General features: G+C 41.9%; 1 protein-coding gene and 1 non-coding gene across 3 annotated transcripts; one reads left to right on the forward strand and one right to left on the reverse strand.

Annotated features, from left to right (window-relative positions):
- Positions 1–1,517: 1,517 nt before the first annotated feature.
- Positions 1,518–1,599, reverse strand: trnal-uag (transfer RNA leucine (anticodon UAG)). The gene has a single exon. It is a non-coding gene; the product is annotated as a tRNA-Leu (tRNA).
- Positions 1,600–2,262: 663 nt separating this feature from the next.
- Positions 2,263–9,766, forward strand: pex2 (peroxisomal biogenesis factor 2). 2 transcript variants are annotated; one of them, XM_063483688.1, is made up of 2 exons: positions 2,263–2,349; positions 8,285–9,766. In XM_063483688.1, exons 1-2 carry the CDS (start codon positions 2,346–2,348, stop codon positions 9,271–9,273), a joined length of 993 nt encoding a protein of 330 aa, XP_063339758.1. In that variant the 5' UTR covers positions 2,263–2,345; the 3' UTR covers positions 9,274–9,766. The 2 variants fall into 2 exon arrangements, with proteins under 2 accessions (XP_063339758.1, XP_063339759.1); XM_063483689.1 differs by having other exon boundaries at positions 2,278–2,349; positions 8,288–9,766.
- The last annotated feature ends 6,615 nt before the right edge of the window (positions 9,767–16,381 follow it).

Raw genomic sequence — 16,381 nt, forward strand, 5'->3', positions numbered from 1 at the left:
ATATGCCAGACAAAGAGGCCAGATCCTTGTGGCTTTCACACAGAAGCCCACCTAAGATTCACAATAGATGACCTCTGCCCTCTATCATAGGAAAAGGAATACTTAGTGATCATGCACTCAAAGTGTAGGGCAGACTCAAGAAGGCATTTCAATGTTCAGATTTTATTACTTACAAAAACTGATAACCTAAACATACTTTTTATTTTCTTATTCCAGGTTTTAAAAAAAAAAGCCTGTGCACTTAGCTTAAGGAGCTTTTGCAGTTTTCCAGATACCCTACACATACAATGACTGTCCCTCTGATAAAAGGAAGTGCCACAAACCTAAGAAGTATATTGCCTTAGAGGACCACCTGTACATCTGTGCTGAAAAACATCTGTCCCCTACAGCCAAAAGTAAATAAGCAGTTTATACTGTCCCCTGATGCATAACATTATACTGATGTTTAGCTTCGGGGAAAGTAACTTTACAAAGATGGCAAATGTGACAGTACGGTAACATTCTAGGGTTGACATTGTTTGTTTGTTGTTGTTGTTGTTGTTTCTTACTTACTTTTCACTTTTGGAAAAGCTAGCTGTGATAAGTGCCCTAAAGCATAAGAAAAAAAATGAATTCTTGAACTGGCAGGTTGCTCAAACATTTCAACATTTTAAGAAACATCATAAACCTACAATGGGTTCATGGAATAATGGATGTTGTATTTTCAGCGGACACGCTTTATGATTAAGTGTCCCCATCAACCTTTAGGACTTGGGAGCTCCTGGGTTCTGAACATCATAACCTTGTTAAGCTGGCCCTCGACTGGGGCCGGCTGACCATAACCTATTCTGAAACCTTGTTATTTTTGCTTTGATGCACAGTCCAGCTCACACGAGCTACATTCTGTTGCTAAAAGATGTTACATGACGATCCCGATGATTAGAAACCTCTCTTTTTTAAATATGAGTGTGGCTCTGTGTTCCTGATCTCTGCCGCTCAGATGGAAACATAATGCAATTTGCCACCTGTTACAAGTGCTGCGGCTTTATGAAAGCACCGCTGCGCTTCCTCCTGTCATTTGTCTGACAAGACAGAGGTCATCTTCTGATGTTAGAGTCAAGGTGGACAGGATGCTGTATGATTTGTAATGGATGGATTATAGCCTAATGACAATAGATGTTAGCCTAAATCTAAACATGCTGTAGAGACAGTGTCTGCTAACCCGTACTTTATGCAATTGTCTGAACCCATAAAAACAATCTTTCACAATCCAGGGTCCAGACTACTGGAAGGACGTGTGCAGAATCGTCATTAAGACGACCAGCATTTGTTTCCGGTGTCAATAGGAAAAAACACAATACTATTAAGCAGCTAGGTCTTTGTTTTAAATAGCTAGATTGGATTTGTGTGTTTCAACGTAGCTGTATAAAGTGGGAACAGAAAGTCTGGATTTGTTAATTCCCTCAAGAAATCTGATGCTACACTTTCTTAACTTTGTCCTAGAGCCAAACCGGATGTTACGCCAGGACTAACAATAATGGCAGCGGTGGGATTCGAACCCACGCCTCCAGAGAGACTGGAACCTAAATCCAGCGCCTTAGACCGCTCGGCCACGCTACCCACAACGTGTGTTTCACATGTGGCACGACAACTACTCACCTGTGGGAGTGCTCCCCTTCTAGTGGTATCCTCCTCCAAGCATTTAAACCTCAGCTCGTGAAGCCCTCTGAACTCGTTTAGTAGTTCTTTAATAATGTTTAGCTCTGTTTCAGGACTCTGATTGGCTACTCTGAGCTCTTTTTCACCTGAGCAAGAAGACAGGTGAGAAGTGTGACTAAGCGTTTCCGACAACGTTGAGCTTTTCCTTGGCTGTGTGCAAGCTGCAAGCATTGCTCCAAAAAGTTCCTGCCACCTGTTTCCTAAGTCAACTACATGAAGGCTTGCAAAAAGCTAGCTAAAAACAGTCATAATCTCGGTTTGGTAAAATCTTATAGTTTAGGCAAGCACACGGTAACCTGGAAAAAACAAATCAAATCAAGACCCCGGCACTTTGAATGAACTTGACATTTAAGACTGAGTAAATAATTGCCGTGGCTTTTCTTAACAAGTTGGTCGCTATTTACCGTTGCTACAACTGAGGAGTTTGAATTATTTTTCCCCAGACGGTATGCATGTTTTAACCGGTGCTTTGGCGCTACGCTATGCGATTGGTTCATTTTGATCACGGGTTTCTTAAACGTGACGTACACACCCGCTACTGGTGAGTTTTCTTTAGGAGGCGGGATAACGATGTACAACCCGGAAATACAAGTGCTGTTGACATTTCAGGGAAGACTGGGTTACATTGAGTTCGACCCCGAAAAGCGATGGGTAAATATATGAATATATGTCTTCATTACCCTGCTGAAAAAAACATAAGCCTGCATTATTTTCTTCTATGCCCACATGAAGCTCAATAGCGGCATGTCTGCTTTTTTCCCCGAGCTGTTAAGGCTCGTCGTCACATGTTATCAGCTCCTCGCTGCTGTATCAGTATTTTGTCTCTGTGTTAGCCGCTTGCTTGTCCCCCCTCTTTTCCTGCACGCTTTCATTTAAAATCGTATCGATTGTTGATGGCTGTTGATGAGTATAGTGACCACTGCATAGTGTTCAATCAGCCAGCCGTTTTTGAATTAGTATTCATCGGGAGTCTGGTTCAGGTGTGTATACCAGCTGAAACTTTGGATGGTAACCTTGTGACTGTGTGCACCTTCAAGAGTATGTTGTGCAACTCCGCACATAATTCCATTATTCCCCTAAATAATCAGTGCCAGAGATCAAAACCTTCCACATTGAGATTCAAGGCAAAGTTGATCTTATTGATTTTCAGGAGACTACTCACTTCATTTCTCTCATCCCAATCATCACTGCTCTACTCTTATCTGTCTCTTGGTTATATCTCTCTTTTCCAGTGGCTTTGACTGTATGGCTCTCACACTCTCTGCCAAAACCTAATCCCTCCTGTGATTATCACATAATGCTCTTGCCTTATTATCAAAATGGAGCAGATTTGGGTTTTGTTGTTGTTGTTAAAGACTGATGGGCTCAAGCTTAAAAAAAATTAAGCAGACAATGCTATTATGAGGAGAATGTGGACCGGCTGATTGCATGAGATTGTGGTGTGATGTGGTGTGCGTGCCTCTGGAGCCAAACACTTACTTTGATGAGTGTGTTTTTTAAGGCAGTCGCACAAGTTAAACTAGGCTGTGATCTCACTCTGGGGTCATAAGGTTATTTTATACAGTTTCCAGATGAAGGCAAGTCTTAAAGGCACTATAGTTATCAGCGCATATTTGGAGGGGGGAAAAAATCAATCCAACATTAATTTATTCCACAGTCTAAAAGCTACAATGTATAGTTTCAATCCTTTTAATGAATTTTGGAAAAAGAATGTTCATATTTTCAATTTAAAGTAATAAAAGATTAGCACTACTGTTCAATCTATATTTTACAAGTTCAAATAGACTAAAAGGAACGGGAAGGCACAAAGATTTGCATTTTTTACATATGTGTTGCTGGAACTCCAGCATGCTAATCTAACTATAATATAGTCTATATATCATGTTTAGTTGTCTGATAATAATATATAATGTACTGAAGGAAATCAACCAATCACGCTTTAAATTAGACATGCCGAATGAACTCTTACATGTAGCCCCAGCACCATGAGTTTGATTGACAAACACATCCTGCAGTAGCCCTCACATTCCTGTAGATTTTATTGGCTTGCCCTCAGTTAACCATCACATTTTTTTTCCTTTTTGTTTTTTTAAAAAGCTGAAATGTTTACTCTTTTATTGTCTGTGTTTTTTCATGCATAAAGAGAGGTCAAGAAATGTGCAGATCAGATATTCCTGAGGATAACACTTTTTATTTGCATGAGTTGCTCTCTCATTGACTCCTCTGAAAGACACAACTTTGGTTCTCTCATTTATTAGCCATTCTGCTTTTTTTTTTCCGCATTCATTGTGCCTCTCTCTGTGCTCTAAATGTTTCATGACTTTTTAAGTTGTTTTTCTGCAAACCCTTGAACTTATTACTCATACAGCCTTAGCATACTCAACCTTCGTACTCATGAAATCAATTAATTCTCTTAAATAATTCACCTTCTGAGCAAACCAGATTAAGCGGAGCACATTTTTTGTGTGTCAGATGTGGTGTTCTAACTGATGTGTAATTTTTTTTTCTTTTTTTTTCCTCTCCTTTTTTTTTTTTTTGTATTCAGGCATTAACTTGGCTCCTACCCCAATGGCTTGGAGGAGTTTTGGGTGATTAGAGAAAGAGGAGAGCCTTGATAAAGCATTAGTGTGTGACGCACACACAGCCCTAAGACCCCTCTGTGCATCTGCACACATTCATTTTTCATGAAACAGACTCATAACAATTAGTCTGGTTACCGCCTGGGTAATCTTAGTGTCCCCGTAATGCCTGTGGTCTGCTGTATGACATCACTCTCTTAAAAGTTCTAAATCTGACATTCTCATCCGTTTTCATAGTGAGGACATTAGCAAGCCTCGGCTAATAGGCCCCGCACTCGTTCCTGGCGAAAGAAGGGCAATAAAGCGAGGGAGCGGGAACGAGAAGCGGGGGGGGGAACTGACTGACTGGAGCGCTCAGAGAAATAGGTTTTATCCACCAGAGCTTTTACACAAATTAATTTACATGAGCGAGAGAATAAAATGTAAAGTTGTAATCCAGCATGCTTTGCCAATGCATAGCCTATTTCTCGCTACAAGCATCATAGAAAGCCAAGTGAACATTTATGCATTATTTCAGCAAATACATTATACTAACAACCACAGCTAAGTGGTTAGAAATCTCAGCGCTACACTACACGAGGGGCTACATCCAGACTTGTAGCTGTGCAGTTTCCAACCGGTGTGCAATGAGCACAGAAAAAGCAAAGTGCAATCCCCAAGAGACGCTCACCTTCCCAGCATCCCCCACAGCCTTTGGTCCCCTTGTCCTAAACAGTCTCACACCTCCCTAGACACCAAAGCCAAGGTCAAGAAGAAAGTGAGGCCTTCCTCTGTCTATAGGGTATTCCCTGGATGCCCACACCTCAGTAGGGCTGAACCATGTATGCTTCAGAAATGTTCCCTCCTCCATGATTGTGACTGTCTGTCTCAAGGTCAGCTCCTAGAGAGAGGTTTGAGCTTATCTGCCCACCTACCCACGCTTTCCCCCCCCCCCCTCTTTGGCTATCGTTTCCCCAAGTTTTTTTTTTCTTTCACTATATCAGTAGACATTAGCTCACAGTTCCCAGTTGGCGGTTTCATGACGCGTTGTCTGACGTATCCATCTTTATCTGTGTCTTTGCCTATCCGTCTTTTTTTTCGTTGGGTAGCTGTCATTACAGCCCATTGTCTAGTTTTCAGAGGACCCAGTGCAGCTGCAAGGCTTCAGACTGATGCTCTGTATGCTTTTGTTGCCTCATCTCTCCTTCCTCACACTGGTCATGGCCCCTTTTGCCTTGAAGCGGTGTTGCACTGTGTTCCGTGTTAGATTGGATATTGTTGTTGTTGTTGTTGTGGTTGTCTGTAAGCTATGGCAGTCAGCCTTGAGTCAGTGCGCTATCTTTGTCTGAACAAGATGCACAAGCTATGGAAACAAGGGGAAGGGAAAAAATAAAATAAACGCTCATATGACCTGAATCAAAATACCCTTTAACATACCCCGGAAAATGTTTTGAAAACATTTTTCACTGCTCTGATAGAACAGCAAGACCTCAGAAATATCAGCTGATTTTTTTAAATTTAATTTTTATTTTTTCTGTTGTTTTTTTTCAACGACCTCTTCTAACTTACCTTCTGACTCTCTTGGTTGTCAGTTATCAACTCTCCAAAAGAGGGCATTTTATCTCTTAGTTAGTTGGATGGCTGACCCACAAGAGAATTATAAAGTCAATATATCGTGTGTGTGTGTGGGGTGTGTGTGTGTGTGTGTGTGTGTGTGAATACATCATGGAAGGAATTTCTTTGCTCATATCCTTGTATATTTTTTCCTTGTGCGTGCAAATGCTGCGCTGTCTGTCCTCGCACCCACACCGTGTCATTACTCTGTAAACACTGGCATTGACTGTGACTTTTGACTATTACATAAGGAACATGGATTTCCAGCTGTCCGCGGTAAAAGCCCTGTAAATTCAAATGCTTAATTTTTATAGGCAGCCCGGCATTGACTGAAGTGTCTGCTTGTTATATATTTGGCAAGTGCTGCAAGTCTGAAGGGAAGCTGTCAATAGCAATCCCAGCTATTGATATGGCAGTGGGCAGGAGATGTTACTTGGCCCCCAACTCCAGCATCCCTCTGATCCCTCTACATCATAATTACATTAATATTGACAGACCCTTGACAATAGTCACATTACTATTGATAGGTGGTTGTCAATACTGTGTTTCCCCAAATAAAACATATTCATTCATAACTTGTAAACTGCTCGATAAAAGGCTTTGAAAAGACTATTGGACCCGGCCGGGTTTACTCTCCTGAGAGAGCTGCTGCTGTGACGGGGATTTCCACCACCTGGCGGTATATTTGCGTGCGTGTATATGTGTAACGGTGGACTGATAGATTAAGTTTGCGCTGCATTAGAGCTCTGCATAGATCAAGGCTATGCTTGACATACATACATAGTCTCTCACACACACATGAGGACACATAATCTGCTCATTTTCTCCCATCAAGGGAAAAAACTTTCAGATTAGGCTAAACAAATAGTGCCTGTTTACTGGTTAGCAAACACACTCAGACTACGTCTCTTGCTCTTTCCTTTTTTTCTTCTTCTTCTTCTTTTTTTAATCCAAACTCTATTCCCGTCACAGGCGAGGTTCTAGTCACTAAACATGGCAGCATTTCAAATACAGCTCAATGAATTTGTCATACCTGCTTACTTTAGCGTGAATTCACTCCTTTCATTCATTTGCTAATTCTAACTTAGTTGGACCGTGTATCCTAGCCCTATTGAAACATCTTGAATACACAGATGGTCGTGTGCACCACCACAATAAACCCAAGCTTTGCCTGCGCACGTTAGAATTTTATTTTTTTTACCTCCTCAAAACGTCTAAAGTGACCATCATCTCTCTCCTTCTGTCAAAACTGCCATATTTACCCGGCTGAAATCTCTTTTAAAGCCTCGTGACAAATCCTGTTCGACGAGACACAAAAGTCACTGTCAAAAAAAGGCCTCTCTGGCTCTCTCTCCCTCTCTCTCCCTTTCTCTCTCTCTCTGTGGCCTTCTTGCTCTGTCTCTCCGTGCATTAGTTAGTCTTTCACTTCTTTAAGTATTTCATTTGAGGAAATGGTAGATAAAACTGGAGAACTGTGAGCGGTTTGGAAACGTATGCAGCACTAAATAGCCCTGATGTCACAATGGCGAGATCCCATATGGAGTCGAATCGAGGGGGGAGAAAATTGTTCCACATTTGGCAGATGTTTACGGTGTACCAGAGACTGTGCCGTTAGCCTAATCCCTAGTGATGTGATTTGTACACACATCCCTATCTCTAGAGGGAGCGGGCACCAGGAGCCCCTGGGCTTCTGCTCCTGTGTGTGTGTGTGCAGGGGGGATTGTGTGTTTATATGCAGGGGAAAGCAGTCTAAGACCCCCTGCTCCTCTGCATGGCGAGGCTCTAAGGTTGCATTAAGGACGGGTTTTACATGTGAAAAGTGATTTCCCTTCCTGTGTATAAAGACAAAATGACCTTCCTAACAGGATGGGCTTCACCTCCGGAGCCTCAGCCCTCCCAATGACCGAGTTGTCCTTTTAATGGTTGAGCCTCGGTGTATATTATGTTCATGATTTTAATACATTAAATATGCTATTTTCTATACATTAATAACATATTAACTGATGTAAAGGCTTTAAACTTTTATCAGTGTTGGGGGGAAATGGCCTTAAAAAAACGACTGTTTTTTGTGGGTTTTTGGCTTTTTTTCTGATTTCGGCCTGTATTACATTCAGTCCTTTTTTACTCTTCCATTTCTGTTTTTAAAGCATGTCTAACCATTTGTGTGTGGCTGTCCTTGTTCACTCCAGGAAAATGTCATTTTCACAAAGTTTGCTTTGTCAGAGTAATATTTGGTGAATCATAGTATCATAATATCTAAGAACGATGGGCCAACATGAACAGAAACTACATTCAGGCTGCAACAAGAGCCCAGTCACTTTGTCTTTTTTTTTCTACTGATTAAAATATTGAAAAGAACATGTTGATATGTCCTTACTGTTTTCTGTTTTTTGGGTGTTTGTGTTTTTTTTCAGCAGGGTTGGGAAGTGAGAATGACCAGAAAAAGACGGCTAGAAGTCACGGCCCCCACTTTGATATGAACCCACAGACCCCGGTACTGCGTATCAGTCAGCTGGATGCCCTCGAGCTAGACTCAGCCCTTGAGCAGCTAGTGTGGACTCAGTTCTCGCTGTGCTTCCAAAACTGCCGCCCAGGCTTCCTCACTCCTCTGGAGCCTGAACTGAGGGTTTTGCTTCATTTGCTCCTATGGAGGTTCACACTCTATTCCAACAGTGCCACAGTGGGGCAATCTTTACTGAGCCTGCGCTACCACAGCAAATTTTCCCTGTCTCTCCGTTACAGGCCTTTATCCCCCAGGCAGAAGTTAGGTCTGGCCGTGCTCACTGCAGGGCCCCGCTGGCTCCAAGAGCGTTCCCACAGGCTGCTGCCGTACTTGGGTTTGAGTTCACAAGGATCTGTGTCTGAAAGAGAGAGCGGTTTGCTCCATCAGGGTCTCCGTAATGCGCTGACGCTTGTTGCTGGTATTGTTAAGTTCACAAATCTGATCAACTTCCTTGTGTTCCTAAGGAATGGCCGGCATCCCATCCTCGCCGAAAGAATCACGGGAGCTCAGACGGTTTTCAGTAAGCCAAATGTGGCCCGGGAGGTAAACTACAAGTACATGAACCGAGAACTACTTTGGCATGGCTTTGCAGAGTTCCTCATCTTCCTGTTCCCACTGATCAATACAAAGAAACTGAAGGCAACAATACTGTCTGCTGTGTTTGGGGGGAAAAGTGCAAGCGAGGAGGGAGCAAGGGAAGGGCAAGAGTTGTGGAAAGAGTGTGGACTGTGCGGAGAGTGGCCAACCATGCCTCATACGGTGGGATGCCAGCACGTTTTCTGCTACTACTGCATTAAAAGCCACAGCATTGCCGACCCTTATCTCACTTGTCCCAAGTGCGGGGCAGAAGCAGGGCAGCCCAAGCTGGTCAAGCTGGAGGTGGAGATGACTGACAGGTGATAATCATCTCACACACAGAAGAAATGAAATGAAGTTGCTATGAAATTTCAGATGGCTTTTGTTTTGTATTTAAAGATTTTGTCATGTACAAGTTTATAATTAGATTTATCTCCATGATGTCTTTTCTGAACACGCATCAGCCTGCGATGTTTAATGTATATGTGCACATATTGACAGTCTACTGCCCCTTCTGTTTTTCCAACTGGACTTTGGAAGGAACTATTTGTCTTTGGTGCACTGGACAGACTGCAGAGAACGACACAGAGCATATATTTGATGAGTGAACGTGTTGATTTATGCTCCAAATTGGCTCTGTGCTGACGTGTGTGTGTGTGTGTGTGTGTGTGTGTGTGTGTGTGTGTGTGTGTGTGTGTGTGTGTGTGTGTGTGTGTGTGTGTGTGTGTGTGTTTGTTGAAATGGGAATATTTGTTCTGATGAAAAATGCAAAAAGTCAGCTGAATAAATAATGGGAGGAATTTCTGATGCCTCTCATCATGGCCAAATTAGCATTTGTTGTGTATTTTGTGCCTAAATTGTATTTCAACATCATTAAAATTGATAGAGTGCTACCTCTTGGGTGTTTATTTAGTTAAGTGGAGGAGAGAGAGATGAGGGAAAGTTATAACAATCAGCACACTTCTCTCTAGACAGGCCGGTCGTTCTAACTCCCATTATCCGTTTTCACAGCACCCCAACATGCTCAAGATCAAGGGGGCAGCCGGGGGCTTGGATTGACTCACGCACACACACTTGACAGCCAGCCTCTCTTTTCCCTTGGCCTTTCTCTCTTTTGCTGCATTTCCATCTCTCTCTTTCTGTAATCTCCAGGGCCCTCGCCCCTATAAGACTGTAGTAAACTGTACCAAAACCCTGGCAGTCGTCTCCTTCCTCGCAGGCGAATTACTCTCTAATCCCTGTAATGAGTCCAAAGATGCTTATTTATGCTGGAGTTAACCTCTACCAGTGAGCCCAGCCCCGGGCCAAACTCACCCCAGCTGAGTGAAGCCTTTCCTGGGCTGACAAGACAGGAGCGGGGTGGGGAGGCTACCTCCTAACTCTCCTTCCCACCCCCTCCTCCCTTCCCAGGCTCTGATCACTAGTACTTAATTGCTGATTGCTGAGACGATCAATCGGAACTGCAGGCGTGATAGAAAGCCTATTGCCAAGGAGCTCGTCTCAAATCTACCAGCTCAGAAAGACATTTGCACTCAGATGAGGTTAATGTTTCCCTTGGACAGAGAGGGTAAACTTAAATATCTGCCCTCGTGTGGTATATGAATTCCCTGAAGAATACTAGCTGCTTGCACTGGGAGGGCTGATTTTAAATTATTTATTACTGACCAATGTGATTTTGATTTCTCCCAGTATTTCAGCAGGCCTTTAGAGTATATGTCCTTGGTGGTAATGCAAGGCCAAAATTAATTATTTTTGTATGTGTTTGTGTGGTTTGGTTTGGTTTTTTTAGAGCACCTACAGAAGTACTGAGGTAGCCCTTCACCAGATTAAAATAAAATGTACACCTTGGAGAGGGGGGCACGTCCTACATGATTAGTTTGACATTATGTAAAAAACACAGGGCTCATCACATGGATACTTGAAAGTCCTCCTTTACATCAAGGACATTTTGACTAATGAATCCTACACTAATGCATATAAAGTCAGGGGCAGGAGAGAGTTGTCAATATTTTATGCACTGCATTACATTAATGTGCAGCAAGTCCCAGGAAGTGAGATTAAGGAGATGTTTGAGATTAAGGATGCATATATGATCAACCTTAATGCCACTGGGACACCGGGTCATTGTCTTTACATTCAGACAGACTTAAAATCCAAACCTTTTCGCTGACATTACTCTACAACTCTAATTGAAGTCCCCCAATCCCCAGGAAAGTGAAAAGATAAAGAAGAAACACTGCATTAAAGTCTATTAATTGAGTTAGGCCATGGATTGCATTAGTTGGAAGTTGGAACAGGGCTCTGGACTTACGGAAGGTAGCTTGGGCTCAGTTAAGCCTATCTGTCTTTGGATCTCTTCTAATTCACAGGCTCCATGTGGAGAAGAAAAAGAGGAAGAAGCCCAGATCCCCAGCGGCTATGCAAAGCAATCTGCACATTCACACGCAGCCATTTAGGGAGCAAATTGGCCCTGTGCCCCCTCTGACGATGGTTTTAAGAGAAAGGGAATTAGGGCGTTGAATCCCTAACTAGATCTTCTCCTTTGATGAGCCTCTTCATCCGCCTGTCCCTCATCTCCATTTCTTTGATGTGAGGCGTTGATTTTCCTGATTAAATAGTTTTTAAAGTAAAAAGCTCTTCTCTGGGCTCTGTAATACTGGGTACTTTACTTTACCTATTGTAGGTCCGTTTGTGTGCATGCTTGTTGAATGGTCCATCTGTGGTATTCTTTAATTGGAACAGAGCCCTTGGCTTGCAGATAATAATAAGGGTAGTACATGCATATTTTTCTCTGAGAAAGAATGTTATCATTTAAGCTTATGTCTGGCTTTTACCTCTTCATTTGAAATGGCTAGAAGGACTCATCGAGCCCTCTGAATTGCTAATTAAATTAAAGAGTAAAAACACATGTGCTTTTTCACTTCAGCTGAATTCCATCTCTGATCCCTCTGCTGCTGCTGGTGAAAGCTTTTACCTGCTTTTCAACAGGTAAGGGAATTACATCCCTCTTGTATTGGGAGATATTTCCAACAACTGACAATGCTTTTAAAGAGTGAATGACATTATTTTCATGCCAAGAAAAGATGAAACAAAGCCGCACCATTTATTTGTTGACACCTCAGAGGATTTTTGACACCTGTGTTTTTTGTTGGTTTTTTTTGTTGTTTTTTTTTTTTTCTTGTGGCATGTCCAATATGTCAATAGGAGTTACAAGTATCTCATATTTCATCTATTCAATAAAAGACATGCCAAACATAAAACAGCAAAATTCCTCCAAGGTAGTGAAATCCTAGGTGTGCTGAAGTTCAGGGCTGCAGCCGCTGCAGGTACCTGTATTATGAGAGTTCTTTCAACACCTGCCGGGCTTTGGATACCACCGGGCCCAATTATCTTAGTCTGCCTCTTCTTCTTAACCACCTCTTCAGTCTAACAGGTCAGGGGGACAATCAATCACACCTAAAATAAGGAAGTAATTTCCTGAGCTTTTATCATGGTGTTGAGGTTTTGTCGGGTTGCATTTCACACCTAAAGAAAGACGAGGCGGCTCTGGTTTGGGAATATATATATATATATAAAATTGGCCTTTTGTTTTTGGTTCTGAAGACCCAGGATAATTTGGGTTTTATATATATATACATGACGTATATGTACAAACCAATACTTACTGCACAGAAGAGCAAATGCAAAGATCAAGAAAATACACAAAAAAGTGTTCTATCTTATGATGCATGTCGATAAAGGTTGTGCTACTTTATTACTTTAAAAAGCTGTATCCTCCTCCACTGCATCAGAAATGCGCATCTCGCTCAGAGCATGCATGCAGACAGTCAGGGATGTGGTGGGTGTATTCTTGTAAACTCAATATTACATGCTTTGATATACTGCGTATCTATTTTTTTTTTTAAATCTACCTTCTTTTTTTTTAAAGTTGGACATTTTGTGCTTATACTGTAATTAATATATTTTTTCAAATATTCTCCAAGCTAATTGTGCTCTGGCATACATTACAAGCCCAGTATTTTCTTTCTTTTCTTTTGAAGGACAAATATTAAACTGCAGTGGTTTAAAATGATCAGAGACTTATATTTGAGATTCAAATATAACAACCAAGTAATTCGAATTTTCTGGATTATATTTTACATCCACTTACTTAAAAAAAGATCAAAGCAACCTTACCATACCTGTCCTGTGATTGGATGCTGGGACAGGTGTAGCAGAGATCTGGACAAATGACCTGAGGGTCTCATAATGGGGGATTATACTCTGGTGTGTTGTGTGCCTGCGGTAGCATCTTTCAAAACCAAGCCCGTTTTTATGTTTGTGTGCATGTATGTGTGTGTGTGTATACATCTTCTAGGCTGTGCATGCGTGCTTGGGTCATCTCTGTCCTCCTACTGATGTCTAGAACAGACTAAATGGGCAATAATCTGCACACATCCCTCCAGATGTCCCAGTGAATTTCCTGTGGCTTAAGGCACCAGCTGAGCTCTTTGGAAGTCTCGATAACTTCTGCAAATGTGATTGAACCTCTGCTTCTTCAGGAATTTGGTGCAGGACACATTGTGCTTATTCCAATTTCCCCTCAAAGGGATGAAAAAGCGGGAATGTGCTTACTTCGAGTACTAGATCACCTATTGGTGCAATATTTCTCTTTTTAAAAGGAATTCTACAGCAGGATGTTGAGTATGTGGTGTGGTTTTGAGGTTGGACTGAAAACTATTCCTTTAACTATAAGATGGATATAATATTTAGACTTGATTCATCTCTGGTAGAGATTGTTAAAACTAAGACTATAGATGTGTTTCCATTAATATCCTCTTTAGTTTAGTTTAGTTTTTTTAGTTGCAGATGTTAGCTATCAGCAACAAAACAACATGGTGAGGTGAAAAAAGAGCTTTCCCCTCAAATGTCAATCAAATTTAATACTCCAAGGCCCTAAATAGGAACCACCAAACACATGGTGCAAAAACAGCATGAATATCTGATCATGTCCTGCAAGCCTAACTAGATATTTAAAATCACTGGGCTAGATCTTGAGCCGAGTTAAAGAGGAAAATATGCAAAAACACAACAGTATAAGCATTTTCCTGGAAAGGAGTCTGATGTGGGGAAAGAGAAATCATGTAAAGATAGTATGGAGTTTCTGTCTGGGGGGAAGGTAACAAGAGGAATTTCTAAATTACATGTGTAGGCAACACTGAACAATGAGACAACAGCAGGCAGAAAAAGCCTAGCCCTGTTAAGTATGAGGCAGCCAGGTAATGACAATGTATTTGTGCATTTCAGCATCTCGGAATCTCCAGCTTGCCGGGGGAAGAAGGAAATATAATTTTTGTGGTTGCCATGGATACCTGCGTATGAAGGTTTTGCTGCGAGTCCCGACTCCTCGTGGAGATCAGTGAACCGCATGTGTCAGCCAGCATTAACCTGCTATGTCCAACAGATGCGCAGAGACACACATGCACAAGACGGAATAATAAACACGCACAAACATGCGCATTAGGTTCCTCATCTCAGCATAAAGTACAATGCAAACTGCAGCCAGCTAGGCGTGCGCACACGGCTGCGAGCAGAGCTGTGCATTGTCAGAGCCGGTCTGGTGCTAGACTCTGGAGTGAGCAGGGAGCAGTAAGCAGAAGAAGAAACAAATGTAATGCTGTTCTGTTGTACTACATGAGGTGCAAACGTCCGCTGTGGAGGGGTTTCTGTGTGTGATGTTGTCTAGCTCGTTTTTCACCGCTGTAATAACACTTACCTGCCATGCTTTCATGCCATACCATTCCCTGAATTTTTTGTGAAGTGCAGTGATGATTTCATCATTGTTATGTGTTCATGTATGATGCTTTAGCTTTAAATTTAGAGTAGTCTTATGTTAACTAAATAAAGTACTGCTGTTGTTCCATTATAAATACTTGTAAAGCAAGAGTTCATTCTGGGGTGGCATGACTGTTAGTTTGCATTGCAAGACCGCTAATGTGAAGGTTGGTGGTTCAGTCCCTGGCTTCTCTAATATGTGTGTCTGCTGGCAAGATACTGAACCCTGTGTTTGTGTGTGTGTGTGTGATAACAAAATGTTATATGTACCAAAAAGTAATGAGTGTGACTTTAGTGTATATAAAAACACCTTGAATGGTCAAAAAACCTAGAAGGTCTGTACCTTGTAATGTGGGGTTTTATTTGTTTGTTTGAATAACTTCAACTGAATCCTTGAAATAAAACTTGTGTTTACAAGTTGTTGGCTTTCCAAGAATAAAACTTTTGTGGGTTTTTTGTGGCGCTAACAGATTACTAATACTAGATTGTTTTATAAGTAGATTTTTTAAAATGAAAGGGGCATAAATTAGGTTTCCAAAATTCCAGCTAAGAATCAGCATCATGGCATTTCTTTTGCTTCCCAAACACGGCACACTTTTCTCTGCAGGCCCCCTAACAGACATTCTGGGCTCGTTGTCAAGTATTATGTTCTCAAGCGTTTGTGTTCGTCTTCTAAGCCAAGCTGCTGGAGTCCTCTTTGCCCCATCCGCAAAGGCCTACACAACGTTCAGCAGTCATATCTCTCCTTGTCTATCTAGGAGCCTGGCTTGTTTTCCCTCAAAGTCAAATTAAAAAGGTATGCCAGAAAAGAGAGCATATCTGCAATTCAGAACACATTTTTCTATCAGACAGGAGATATATTGCCGACTAAGTATTGTCAGATGTTGGCAAATTCCACATATTTTTCATATCCGGCCCCCTGAAACTTGGGGCCGCTTTAAGACTCAAGGCATATCATGGACAAAGACTGCGTTTGACCTTAGGAGCACAGGCAGGAATGAACCAAATATTCATTCTGTTTTCTGCGAAAATATTTTCTCTGATCTAAATGCAATATCACCAGCCATAAATCATTTAGGAACTCATTTGGAAATCATTTGGAAAACACATTTATTCGGGGGGAGGTGTTCATCAATAAATGTGGCTCCTGTGGAAAGTTTTATTTATATATTCAAGTATTCTGTAGATTCAGTTATTCATGTATTCACTCATTCACAAGGCCCAGTCAGTGGATTTGCTTTTGTCACCGTGTGTGTGTGTTTGTGTGAGAGTGTGTGCGTGTGTATGAGAGACCTGAGGCATAGCCCTGCTCTGGTGCATGGCTAGTGCTGTTCCCCAGGGGGCTCTCATCTTTTACTGAGCCTTGACAGAAGATGGAGGCTGGGAGAGGGGTTCGCTGCATTAAAAAGCCTTTACCTAGTTCTGATTTATCACCCCTGCCTCACACACTCACAGACACACACGTGCACACACACACACAAACCCGCTTGCCAACCCCACACCATCTCACCATTCCTCGCCGCAGCTCAAATCTACACTCTATCAAACGCATGGACATATAGATGCATGAGTGCTCACAATCACATGCACAGAGTCCAAGGGACACACATTTGCACAC

Source organism: Pelmatolapia mariae, linkage group LG9 (genome assembly GCF_036321145.2).
Source record: "Pelmatolapia mariae isolate MD_Pm_ZW linkage group LG9, Pm_UMD_F_2, whole genome shotgun sequence".
Lineage (NCBI taxonomy): Eukaryota > Metazoa > Chordata > Actinopteri > Cichliformes > Cichlidae > Pelmatolapia > Pelmatolapia mariae.